Source organism: Echinops telfairi, unplaced genomic scaffold (genome assembly GCF_000313985.2).
Source record: "Echinops telfairi isolate 266 unplaced genomic scaffold, ASM31398v2 ScPeMD7_21;HRSCAF=78, whole genome shotgun sequence".
In the NCBI taxonomy this organism is placed as follows: domain Eukaryota; kingdom Metazoa; phylum Chordata; class Mammalia; order Afrosoricida; family Tenrecidae; genus Echinops; species Echinops telfairi.
The window spans coordinates 8,300,148-8,314,151 of NW_022103918.1; the positions used below are offsets into that span (position 1 = coordinate 8,300,148).

Genomic DNA, 14,004 nt, shown 5'->3' on the forward strand with positions numbered 1-14,004 from the left:
TTTTTTTTAAATAATAAATAAATAAAGAGCATTCTAAAGAGCCCACATGAGGTCAATGTTGTATTGAATAGGTCCCTCTCTCAATCATCATAAGGGTATTGTTCTTATACTTATCCAATTTTAGAGTTTGAGCTTTTTAGTTTCAGGGTAAATTTTTAGAAATCTAGGAAATGCAGAGAAAAAACCCAAACACATCCTTAGGATATACACCAAATATCACACCAGCTAAGGCAGTGGTTCTCAACCTTCCTAATGCCGCAACCCTTTAATCCAGTTCCTCATGTTGTGGTGACCCCTCAACCATAAAATAATTTTTTCTGCTACTTCATAACTGTCATTTTGCTACTCTTATGAATTGAGCGACCCCTGTGAAAAGGTCGTTTGACCCCCAAAGGGGTCGCGACCCACAGGTTGAGAACTGCTGAACTAAGGTATCTCTTGATTCAAGAGCCACTTAATAACCCTAAGGTCACTTGGCAGTCCATGTGTTCCTGACCCTGCACACCACATCAATAACAATTTTTTTAAGCGTTAAATTAAAAGAATATTCTACATTGGTCAAACTCATTGCTTTCTTATAATAAAAATATCAATGTTATTTCACTCCTTACTCTTTCTCTTTATTTAACATGGACTCTCAAACTATCCTCTTCTACATGCATAAATCAGTGTGAATAAAGTTTTTCCCATGCAATTTTATTCTAGAAATAATTTGTGTCTATAGCACCAATTACGAGGGTAAGTAAAAAAGTATTGCTTCCAGGGTTCCTGTTCATCCGTGCACGAGTGTATGCACACGACACAACGTGTTACAGTGGATGACTGCACACAGGCTCTTTCAGCAGTACGCTTGTCTTAATCTTGGGAGAGTGTCTTTAAAAAAAAGGTTCATCAAAGGATGGTTTCTAGGGAATCTGCTGGGCAGTGAGGTCACCTCCGAAGGTTACGGCCATGTGTTGGTGCATTCTAAAGGGGTCGTTCTGATAGGTTTTCCCAAAGGACACAGGAAACACCAGGCCGTATCATGAGGGACTCTTAATAACACTGCAAAGTTCACTGCTGAGAAAAAGGCCAGGAAATTCGCACTCGAGGTTTTTCTCCATCCCAGCAATGTACCTACTCACTTTTCAAGTGGAGCAGGGGCTGCCCTTTGAGAATTTTATTGGGAAACTTAGAATTCTCCTATCCATTGGTTGGCACTGATCTTGCCCTTTCTAACTTCTTTTTGTCCCCCAAAGTGACAGGACATTTCAAAGGAACATGACTTGAGGGCCACCAGGACGCCCACTCTGCCATTTTGAGGGGTGTCAAGAGAAGAGGGCAGAATTCTTTGGATAGAGCTAGAAACACACTTTCAGAAGTGCATCGACCTACAGGGAATATGTGCCAAGCTTCACATTTGTAGGCTCGTATTTTGATAGTTTCATTTAATAAAGCTTCTCTGATTTTTGTAGCAATAGCTTTTGATTTACGTTCGTATGAATAGAGGGGTTTTTATTTAAGTTTTAGCAGTCTTCTCCTTATAGGAATCATGTTTCCTATTCTTAAAGGACTAGTTTAGTTTGCACTGACAAATTTATTTTTGAGTTTGAAGGTAACTTAGGTACTCACCTGATCAATAATATTTGTGTCAGCTGAAAATCGATTCAGAATCAACCCCAGGGGTGTTGTATCAAAGAACCTAGGCAATAAACAGATGGAAATCTGTCAGAACATTAAACTAATTGGGACTCGAGCACTGTAATTGGATTTGTTAGAGGCATGGGAATGGCAAGGTGCCTATTCACTTGTGCAAGGTAGCCAAAATTTTAAAAAATTTGAGATTTGTCTTATATTTAGGTATACATGCTTTTATGTTTTTGATTAAGATAAAACTGCTCTTTACCTTATTGGTCCAAGAATTATCTTATTGAGAAGATTGTGGTGAAGATTTTTGGCAGCTGTGAGACCCATCCACTCTACAGTGAGAGATGTAACAAGACAAAGGAAAATACCTGCCCCACAAAGTATACTAAATCCAGCCACATAGTAAGTCTGAAAGGCAATCAACAGAAAAGGTGTGTATGAAATTATTGACTTAGTCTCTTTTCTTACTCAAAAAAACCCAGAAACCACAGACAGATTGTTGACTTCATTCGCTTACATCAGTTTAGATTACTGTGGGAATGCAGTTGCTGGTGGTATTTCCCCAATCATTATGCAGGGATTTGGAACATATTGTTGACTTCTGACTTGGTGGAGCTCATTCGTCCTATCTCTAATCTCGGGATTGCCAGCTGATGTACGGAACACCCACTGTTGTCCAGTGCTACTGATTCGTGGTAACCCTCCAGGACAGAGCAAAACTGCTCCTTTCAAGACAGTGAACCTCCGCGGTGCCGTCTGTCCCATCTTTGTCCCTCTGTCCCAGCTTTGAGCTGCCCACCTATGGATGCATTAGCAGCCTAATGCTTAATCCACCATGCTACCAGCACCCCCTTTTCACTTCTGTAAGCCAAAATCAAACTCACGGCCACCAAATGGATTCCAAGTCATAGCGGCCTGTGTGGGGTATCCAGGGCTGTAAATCTTCACAGGAGCAGACAGATGGTCTCATATTTCTCCCAAGGAGCATTTGGCGGTTTCAAACTGCCGACTGGCAGCTAATACTTATCCACCAGGGCTCCTTTTACCCTGGCATGGGCAATGAAAATCAAGTGCTCCTAGAATAATAGCCACAAAATCTCTGTGCTATTTGTATACCTAATATAGAACCTATATAAGTGCATACCTCTCTCGAGCCCATATGACACATTATCCCAGAATGTTTATGATTAACTTAAAAAATAACGGAGTAGTAAATTTTGTTATTTGACACACAGGCTCTTTTTTAAATATTGACTTCAAAAATCTTCACAGAACCCCTATGACATAGTCCTATTATTAGCCGTATTTTAGAGATGAATAAATTGTGCCACAAGAAATGTAATTAACTCGTCTTTTAGCTAATAAGTGGCAGGCCCAGAGATATAATCCTCGGAATCTGAAGCCTCTTGTACTTTGCACATTTGTTCCAGAAAATTTTAAATAAAATGACAGGAGGCACCATTGTACAACTAACTACTAAAACATTTTTGTTAATTTTCCTTCAATAGCTATTCATCGCCATAACTTTTGCTAGAGAGCTCTGAAAGCAGAGTGGATTCTCCATTTGGAGGCTAACCACAAGGTCGGGGTTGCGATCCCAACACACAATCATCAGAAGAAAGCGGGCGGTCTCTGCTCTGTAAAGATTTACATCCGGGGAAATCCACAGGTGCAGTTCAACTCTGTCCTACAGACTCTATGAGTTGCAAAAATTTGATGGAAGTGAGCTTTTTTTGTTATTTAACTCTTGGCAGATACCTTTCTCCTCTATGCATATATCATCTTCATAAGGTTTAATTTCCCATGTCATTTTTTTCTTTATAAAGAAGGGCACTATGGAATTAAATAAACAGAGCTACTAGTTCATCAGAGGAGAGTGTTTGCTATCCAGAGAACAGGGTTTAAAATTTATCTCCCTTAACAACTCCACATGAGGTCAGCCATGTGCGAAACCAACGCCTTGCAGTAAACTGTACTTTGGTAGTAAGCTTACCGTCACTATCCAACTAGATAAAGATTGGGATGCCCATTACAAAGATCAGCAGCTCAAACCCATTGGATGCAGAGAAGGAACAGGATTGGACAGCTTGCTTCCTTAAAGATACTGACTGGGAAATCCCAGGTTCTATTCTCTCCTATAACAGACCTTCCCTCACTTTCATGAGGTGAATGATAACATGCTGTAAGTCAAAATAAACTCAACAGCAGTGGGTCAGATAAGGGAATATCGCTGCTAATCTAATTTTTTTCTTCGCACTTTAAAAGCAAAACCCATTGTACCTGATCAGCGTTTCCAGTGTTGTTTATATTGTACTCGGATGTCCATGTAGCTAGCCAGTAGTCTATAGCGACAATGACCGAATGCTTCAAGAGCTTAGAGAAAACCATCAGAAAGAGCAGGAAGAACCCTCCTGAAGTAAGATACCGCCAGCAGGTCCTCCAAGGCATTTTAGTCCTGAGCCTCATGACAGTGGACATGTTATCATCATCCTCTTCTTCCTCTTCTTCCTCTGCACAGCAAACACTAACATAAGCTTCCTACTGGCAATAGGTAGAGGGAACTGGTATTCTCTCACAAGACAGTGTGTAGTGTAAGTCTTAGTCTCAGGAATTTTAAATGTTTCTAACAGGGTAAAGCTTCTCTTGTTTTTGAAAATGAAATGAAATATAAATGAATGAATAAGCGACTAAACATAAAATCTGTTCAGATGAGATCCTTTACTGACTTACTACAGCACATTGACTAGAACTATAGAGGTTTATCAACTTGTGTTATTAATAACCCAACCTGTAGAACATCACTTTTTTTTTACTCCTAAACTTACAAAAATTCACCAGAAAGATAAAAAGATGTGAACTTTGGGCATACACATAAAGGTATACTCTATCCTTTCTGACTACATTTAAAGGTTTCAGCAACAAGAAAAAGACCCACCTTCATCTTCATCTTCCATTTGGGCTTTGGCCTCTCTTGAATACATGGCTCTTCTGAGCGTTTTCCTCTCTAAAGTTGTTTGATCAGCTTCCATATCCTATAGTAAACAGTAGGCTATGCGTCAAGGAGCTCAGAGCCACAGGGAAGTTTTGACTTACCATGACTGCCACCCACAGTGGAGCACAGGCTTTACCTTCCCTCAAGAGCCCCGTAACTCCTGCCATAGGAGTCGGGTGTGGGACAAATGCCCCCAGCTTGTAGGGAGTCTTCAGAGCTCAGTAATGTAAAGAAGTTAAGCCAAAAAAAGTAATAACAATGTGATACTACCAGGGGCAGGGAGACATCCCCCACACCCAGCTTTAAAGCATAGTTCCATAACTGTCTCATTTTTTATACCACTTACAGTGACTCCTCATTCTTCTAGCTAGAAATATACTTAAGTTAATAAATACCTTCCATGAAAAATGACAACCTCAATGTCTGGATGAATAAATAAACAAAAGGTGGTGACAGGCATAAAATGGAAGATTATTCAGCCATAAAGGAAAATGAAGTCCTGATGTGTGTTACAAAATGAAAGACCTTTGAGAATGTTATATGAGTGACAAAAGTCAGACACAGAAGGACAAATATCCTATGACCCCACTTAAATGAAATAGACAAAAGCTTATAGTGGTTATCAGGCATAAACGGGGAAGGAAGGAGGGAGTCCTTGCTTAGCGGACACTGGACATGTGCTAATGGTGGCAGAATGAAGTGTGCACAGTGGCAATGGCTGTGTGCAGCATGATGAATGTAAGCAATATTGCTAAACCATACACATAAAAACTCTCAGTTGGCAGATGTTTTCTTATAGATATGGCTACCATCTTTCAAAAATGGCTGTAGTTCTGCATTTTTAAAGACGCTGTCAGTCATCCTCTATGACGATGAATTGTTCAATCATAATGAGTTCTTTTAACACCTCCCTAAAGAAGTCCAATAAAAGAATTCCAATTGGAAATGTGGTAGGACAGTTTGAAGTAAATAGGCCATGGAGGTACTTAGGTGCCAAGGTGCTCAGGAAAAATCCCTACAAGGGAGAACTATGTAAAAGATAAAAAGACCCAAAGAAACCTGGCACGTTTTAAATGGTTGCTTCAGACGTGTCCTGTTTTCAAAAAAGAAGCATGTGCTATCCTACATCCCTGCTTCCAACTCTCCCACCCCATTGACCTCACAACTGAAGCGGCATTAGTTCAGCCACATTGTAGGGTCAATTGAGTTGTGTGGACCATGGATAAAATTCAGAAACCGTGTTTCTGTGAGGAGATGCATCCTGAATTCCACACAGCTGACACACTAATTTTGAAATTAATCTTGGAAACTCACAAGACCATGTCTACTCTGTGCTCCTATAGGGTCACTGTGAGTTGGCTTCCACTTGATGGCACTGACTTTGGTAAAGTTTGGAACGGTATGAAAACTAACATTTGTACATAAGGCTAGAAAAATGAAAAGTTAAAGAAGATCCCTGTTCACTATGTGTAGCTTAATGGAAAACACGCACAAGATTTTGACTTGGCTTCAACTGCCCATGCTCAATGAATTTAATCTCACTAAGATTTTATTTTTAATCTTCAAAGTCACATTTTTTTCTGAGTAAATGCTCATGATATGTTAAACATTTTCAATTGTGTTGATATTTTCAATAAGTAAATACAAATGTGGGGTAATTTATCCAATCACTATTTAAGGGATGCCGATTTGGGGACAGGCCTAGGTGAAGGAAAGCCACAGGACATCAGGTGATGCTGGCTTATTTTGCTTAGAAACATTCTGATAATACAGGTTTTATCATCCAAAGTAAAAAATGTTTTCAATAATATTTAATCAGATGAAAATATGTCCTCCTTGCAGTTTCCTCAGTGATCCTTTTAACCTAACTTTCCCTATTTACATCTTAACCCTTAAATTCGTAGTCCTCCCTAAAGACCGGAGACAGGCTATTTTGTGTGTCCTTGGGTTTCATGATCCTTCTCTTCTTGCTTAGTCAATTGTGGTTCTAGGGCAGGAGTTTGGCGCTATTGATATTGGGGCCTGCTAGTTCCTTCTTGTGGGAGGCTATTCTGTGCATTGTAGCCTCTGTAGCAGCACCTCTGTCCCCTACCCAGCTGATACCAATGGCATGACCCCTGCCATATTTGTCATAAGTAACTGCATGTGTGCAGTTACTGCCAAATGTCTCCCGGGAGGCAAAAATCACCCCTGAGTTTTGTTTTTGTGTGTGTTTTTAAGAACTACTGCTCTATGCAAAGACCCTAACCTGCCTTATCTATTCAACAGAAAACTGTTTTTATAGAAAACTCCCCCATGGTGGCCTAGGGGTCTTGTTCCCCACAGCCTGGGGATTCAAATGATTCTAGTGCCTGCCTTTCACTGTGTGGCAGTCGCATTCCTTCATCCCTGGCTAGGATTCTGGCAGGTGCCTGATTCATTCTGTCATCTCCTGGCCATTGTTCCACTCACAACTGGATCTGCCCTATCCACACCCTAGTTTGTTCCACCTCTGATTGATGACCCTTTCGTGTGCCTTTCATCGCAGAGCTACGCTATCTCAAGTGATGGCGTCATTGCTAAATGCAACCGAACAGAATTTCTTCCTGGCCTGTTTACCAGGATGACTCTGAAATGGGGCCAAGGGTGCGCGCTCTCTCTTTTCTCCTCCAGATCTTTCCAAAGGAAACCATAAATTGCCCTGCTCCTAAAGTATGCCATATTCTTTTGTCCCTGGCATCTAAATCACTGGGGGGGGGGAGCCATGTGGAAATAATGTATTACCAAGCGTTATCATTCCTAAATGGACACTAATTGATACGCCTTGTAATCTTTCGATCGATCGCATCATTTCAATGGTTGGGTGATGTGCTCTATTCGACAACAGACTTTTGCAAATCTCTTTCTCCCATGTGTGTTGATTTTTGAGATCTCTGGCAACGCCACCGAAGCCAGAGTAATCTCAGAGTTTCTTTGATCTTTTTCTCTTCCCCTCTTTTCCTTTCTAAGATAATATTTTAATTTCTTGCTATTTTTCAAAAATGTTATGACTTGCGCATTTCATATTACAAAATAGAATTGCTTTTATTTCCTTTTATAATGCCTATTCCCAGAAAGGTATACCAAATTCTGGATACCTACTAGTTCCAAACCAAGAAAAAGATCTTTTCAAAAATGTGTGACCTCAATTTACAATTTCATCTCCTAAAGCATAGTTGTTCCTCTTTCACATTCACTCTAGTTTCCAGCTATGCTAGCTTCATTCGAAGCTATCCTTACATCCGACGTCGTATTTATGCTGAAATTACATTTTCTTCGAACTTGGGTTTAAGATTTATGAGTGCCATTTACCCACTCATTGAATGTGCTTTACCACTTTAGTCAAATTAGTTTATCTCTCTGAGCCTCAGTTTTCTCATCTGTACAAGTGAAATAATCGTTTCTTTACTTGTTCATAAAGAGTTTTGTGAGAACAAAAGAAGATAATGAAAAATGTGGCCTTTTAAAAACTATAAAAATATAAGATTTTATTACTATTTCCATTGATCACTTTTCTTCACTTTCCAGTCTCATCCCAGACAAGGCTTACTACTCCAACCACACAGCTCTTCCTTCCTGCAAAGTTGTCTTGACTTTTGTGAGTGATGGCTAAAAACAGTCTCATCTTATGGAAGAGCTATGAAATGAAATGCCTTGCTTTATTTAGCTAGTCTAAGTTTTGAATGCACTGGAGCTAGAGGTGTTACTAGAACCATATAGTTTCAAAGTAACCTTCCTTTAATAATATATACAGATACCATTATTTTGGATTTTAGATAAGGATTATAATATTATCAAACTTTTATAAGAAAATACTTACTGGAAAGCATGTGCAGTCATTTATACAATACATTCCTGACCCTTCTGAACTGGATCTTGGGCCCTTCAGAACTATAAGCAATTACCTTTTCTAATTCTTGATCTTGCCGATTCATAAGTGTTTTCCAGTGTTCATAAAGTTCAACATCTTTAGTTTGAATGTCCTTCAAAGTCCCTTCTCTTAGTACACTTCCATCTTTCATAGCTATGATCTAAGGAAAGGCAATAGTAGCAGAATTTGAAAAAAACCTTAAGTCAGCAAAAGTTACTTTTATTCCAGAAAGCATTTACAATGACTCTATTTAAAAAAAAATATCCCAACCCCCAAACCCAAACTCACTGCCATCGAGTCAATGCTGACTCATAGCGACACCCTGTGGCTCTCCGAGACTGTAACTGTCAACAGCCCAGTGAACAAAGAGCGCTTCAAACTCTTACCCAGTCTGCATGTGTCAAATACTGCAATTTGTGAGTCACAAGAACGAGTGTCCTTTTGTCATCTTGGAGAAATTTCAAAATCCCTTCCTGCATTAAGTGGTCACTCAAGTGAATGTCCAGGGCAGAGAATGGGTCATCCTGCAAACAGCAGCATGGGGGGACAGGGATGAGGGTGGGGAGAATGAGAATTTTATATACTGTTTATGTAAGTCCATTAATGTAGAAAGTAGAAATACCAACTAAGGAAAATTATCTTACATATCCAATTTATAAAGACAGTCAGTATAATTTTAAATTCTCAGAAAAAAGGTATAAATTTTAAAATAGACCTTTCATTTCCTCTTCTTTAAGGTAATATTTTATTGTGTTTTCATGGAACATTTACACAGCAAATCTCCATTGGAAAATTTCTACAGGAAGATTAATTCAATGATTTGACTTATATTTTCCACAATTCGTTTACATTTCTAATGGCCTAGATGTTCCATTTCGAATATAGTTTCCCTGCTCTCATATCTTCCCACCTTTGGGATAATTATTGATCTTTTGTCTCAGATAGATTTGTTTTTAATGGACCACCACACTCTCTTTATTTGTGTGCCTATCTGCTATTTCACTAAATTGTGGCTCCAGGGGATAGTTTTGGTTCAAGGTTAGAAGAGTATCTCAGGTTGATGGTCTCACAGAGGCTTCTAAGTCTCCACCAAAGCACGAAGTCCAGATAGTTTAAGAATCTGAATTCTGTTCCATGTTTGTTCCCCTTTAATCAGGGTTTATCTAGTATGGCCCTATATTTCCTCTTCCAACCTAAGAATTACTTATAAATGAGTGACACTATTTAAAGTGATTTGAATTCTTATATATAGAATCTTCAAGTTCAAAAACCTACCATCAATATAGCATAGACTATAATCATGTGAGTCTGTTTAATATGCCTATGTAGCATGCCTGAATATTAACATGTAGACATAGTAGGAAATTATTTATTATTTTCTAAGAATTTTCCCATAAGACAAGCACAAGTAACTGTGGAACTATGCACTGAGCTATTTTCCAATGGGTATGATATAGTATAGTTAATCTCTTTTGCCAAAAAAAAAGTTGATTTTACCTGATAGGATAGAGTTTGTAAAATATAGACAAAAATATGATTGTCATTCTCATTTTACAAATAGGTAAACTGGAATAAAATTATAGTGAATGAATATACTTTAAATGAGAAAGAAAAACTGTTGCTAAAAACAAGACTCAAGTTTTATAACACCCACTGAAGAATTTCATGAACAAAAAAGATTGATTATACAATTTGTGAAAAAAACTTCAAATATTTACATAATGTTCTTATCTTCCATATGCATTGTCTACTTATTCATTGTGTTGGCTCCCTCCTGCTCAAGGGACGAAAAGGACAAAAGCCAATCAATACCATCATCAAACCGGCCTGGCTAAAGACACCGATTGCAGATCTTGTGTTACAGATAACAACTCATAGGGCTAGGTCTAGCCATCCTACAGTTTTAAAACTTCACATATAAACCTAACGCACAGTCTGAATTACATGCATTGAAAAGGAGTACTCTGTTAAGTGAAACCATGTGCCGACCATGAAAACCTTCTCTGGAACCCCTTTCTTTACCAACACATAGAAATGAAAAGACCTAGGATCCTGCCTAGTTAAGGCACAGCACCATGCACACTCCATCGCTACTTACTCTAATGATTCAGAAACTCATATCAGCAAGCCTTTAGGATACCACAGTCCCTTGGATACCGAGAAGATCTTCTGTCTCTCAACTCAATGTTAATCTCATGATTTGTGCTGTGAAGAGTTGTTTCCCTATATGCTCTTTGCTTTTACAAATTAAACTCTTTTTCCTAGAGTTACCTACCTTGTCTCTTTCAAAGTCTCCAAAATCAAATATAAATCAAAGGGAAGACCATGTTCTTACCAAGAAAACTATGTTGGTGTTTTGATACAGAGCTCGCGCCACACAGATTCTCTGTCTCTGACCCCCACTCAGGTTGATGCCCTAGAAAAGAAAATATCCAAATCACCCATCATTTCCATTGGTAAATTGTCCATAGTAAAAATTCCCTTTAAAAGGATAAGGCTATGATACTATTGGTAAGATCATTTGAAAACTCAACTATTTCGAGTTTTAAAATAAAACCCATTGCCAAGTGAGTCACTTTAGAACACAGTAGAACGGTCCGTAGGATCCTCAAGACCGTAATCCATATAGGAGCAAGCTATCACATCTTTCTCCCACAGAGCAGCCGGTGGGTTCAAACTGTTAACTTTATGGTTAGCAGTCACATGCTTAACCACTGTGCCACCAAGGCTCCTACTGATCAATACCCCAAACCAAATTCACTGCTATTAGTCAATTCCGACTCAGAGTGACCCTACAGAGCAGTGTCGAAGCTGCCCTGTGGGTTTCCAAGGCTAACCCTTTACAGGAATAGAAAGCCTAATCATCTTCCCTCAGTGCAGATGGTGATTTCAAACTGCTCACCTCGTCGTTAATAGTCTAATAAGTGACCTTCTATGGCACACTGCCTAGAAAACCCTATAAGGAAGTTCTACTCTGTTATGTAGGATCATGATGAGTCTGCATTGACTCAATGACATCACCCAATAGCAGTGGACTGTCATAAAAAATAGCCATCACCAACACAGACAACAGATTCAGCTTGATCTTGATGCATCATTAATTCTGTGATTGGGCAAGTTCTTTAATGTTTCTCAGCTTCAATTTTCTCAGGTACAATATCAGTATATGGATAAAAATACCCATAGAATAGATTTGTTAAGAAGAATGAGAAGATGCATACAAATATTTTTGCCCAGCACTTGACAGCTAAAGGGGGTGAACTGGCTATTGCGATTATAAAGGGGAGTGCTGGTGGCTATAGCGCTGAGGGTTGGTTGCTAACCACAAGGCCAGCAGTTGCAATGCACCAACCACTCCTGCCTTGGAAACCCGAGAGAGCATTTCTACACTGTCCTTTAGGGTGACTATGTCTCAAGATCGACTAGACAGCTGTGGGTTTAGATTTTTGGGTTATCAAAAGTACACGCATAAATATTTTTCATTTTGTCAAAATAGCATGACATCACTGTTTACAACAGGAAGAGAAGAACTACTAGATATTGACAATCATGGAAGAAGTTGTCAGAAGTAATCTTAATCTTCAAACCAATTTAAGTTCCAAGTGAAGAAAGATACATTTAGTCAGAGCCAGATACGACAGTATCTTATTTCCTTGGGAATTCCAGAGTGGCTAGAGCAATGTTAAGTACACCACGACTACTCCAGGAATAAGTAAGTCCGAATGGTATCAAAGAGCTCCGCCCCTCCCACTTCAGGAGTTTGTGACAAAACACAACAAAACCACTGCCATCGGGTGAGTTATGACTCAGAGTGACCCTACAGCCTGGGGTAGAACTGCCTGTGAGTTTCTGAGGCTGTATACCTTTACAGGAGCAAAAAGCCTTGTCTTTCTCCTGCAGTTACTGATAGATTTGAACAAATGACCTTGTAGTTAGCAGCTCAATGCGTAACCCACTGTACCACTGGGGATCCCAGAGGTTGTTGCTAAGCTAATGCATAACTCCCAAGCTCTCAAATTTTATTTTGCTCCATTAGAAACTAAAGATAGCCAGAAAGCTTTTCTGCATTTTTATTCAGTATTTAAATTATACATAGCTTACCCTCTCTCCAATTTCGGTTTGGTCTCCAAATGGGAGTAAGTCAATGTCTGGCTGAAGTGAACAGGCATCAGTGACAGCTTTGTACCTTTGTGAGAAATTATTTTCAAAATTTAGATCACCATTAATATACTTCCCATAAGCTAATTTCAGGTCGAATGTCTTGAAAGCTGAATTAGAACATTAAGTATTTAATACAAACTAGCCTCTACATTAAGTTTATAGATAAAAAAATCAATAGGTATTAGTTTCCACTCTCAACAAAAACAAACAAACAAAAATGTCCCTAAGACTGATACAAGGACATATAACAAGGCTTCAAAAAGTTTCTCGGAAAATGGAATGAAAATATAATGGACTTTTTCCATGCAGTTTTTGAAGCTCCTCAAATATAACAAACATGTACCTGACTCTATGCTGTCTAGAGATTGTGAGAAACTATTCATAGGACACAGAGGTATGACTGACAACCTTGAGACGTTTGAAACATATTTATAAAGGAGGGGATGTTTACACTACTTATAGACAGGTTTTTCATTTTCCAGGAAGAAAAGGAGGGACAAGAGACTTCAAAAATGCCAATGAAACAGAAACAAAACCACAGTGCATATGAGGGACAGCAGGCGCCTCACTATGGCTAACAAATAATTTGTGTGTGGCTACCTGTGTATATTGTCATCCATGCCGGCGAGCAAAGAAAAAGAAGACGGCAAGAATTTGAAGTACGCAGCTGTATCTAAGGCTGACACCAGGAGTCAGATGAACTGAAAGTATGATGGAGCCTGGAGCCTAAGGTTAGGGCAGGGGAAACTACCAAGGTTTTCATTTCCTCAGTGCCCCAGCCTGAAAATAAGAAGTCATCATGGACTTCATGCTCCTCTCTCTGTTCTTATTTGTTCCTTATTCTTCTAGTATTAGAATAATAAATACTTTCTAATAAATTCTCAACTATCTCATCTTTTCCATTTCTATCATTACCTCAACTGCAGGCCATAAAGCCCGCATGCCTGGATAATAGTTCTAGTACATTCCTAAATGTTTTCTTGTTCTCAATTCAGAATCATAGCTTTTAGATTAAACTGTCAAATGAAATATCACATTTAACTTGGTATTCTCCTTTCTAAAACTTGGTCTTGCTCCCAGATGGCTTCCAAAGCCCTCCACTGCCTAGTCTCAACCTCACTTTACATTACAATCTCTCGCTGCTGGTTATGCCTCAGTCCCTTTTGGTCTGGTCTTACACTCTCCAAAACATGAACGTCACTGTTAACACATTGATTCTAAATCCTTGTGACCCGAGACTATGAATCTTAATGAGAGCAGACAGCCTCATCTCTCTCCCATAGAATGGCTGATGGGCTAGAACTTCTGGCCTTGTGGTCAGCAACCCAGTGCCTTA

At 39.1% G+C, this 14,004-nt stretch overlaps 1 protein-coding gene across 1 annotated transcript in view; it reads right to left on the bottom strand.

The window, feature by feature from the left end:
- Positions 1 to 14,004, bottom strand: part of ABCC9 (ATP binding cassette subfamily C member 9) — a 142,792-nt gene that overhangs the window by 47,521 nt on the left and 81,267 nt on the right. Inside the window, exons 20-27 of the mRNA XM_045288405.1 lie at positions 12,609 to 12,693; positions 10,843 to 10,923; positions 8,894 to 9,031; positions 8,542 to 8,667; positions 4,562 to 4,658; positions 3,907 to 4,136; positions 1,886 to 2,034; positions 1,612 to 1,681 (exon numbers count right to left, since the gene is read on the bottom strand). Coding sequence (XP_045144340.1) covers positions 1,612 to 1,681; positions 1,886 to 2,034; positions 3,907 to 4,136; positions 4,562 to 4,658; positions 8,542 to 8,667; positions 8,894 to 9,031; positions 10,843 to 10,923; positions 12,609 to 12,693 — 976 coding nt within the window. The remainder of the gene's footprint in view (positions 1 to 1,611; positions 1,682 to 1,885; positions 2,035 to 3,906; positions 4,137 to 4,561; positions 4,659 to 8,541; positions 8,668 to 8,893; positions 9,032 to 10,842; positions 10,924 to 12,608; positions 12,694 to 14,004) is intronic.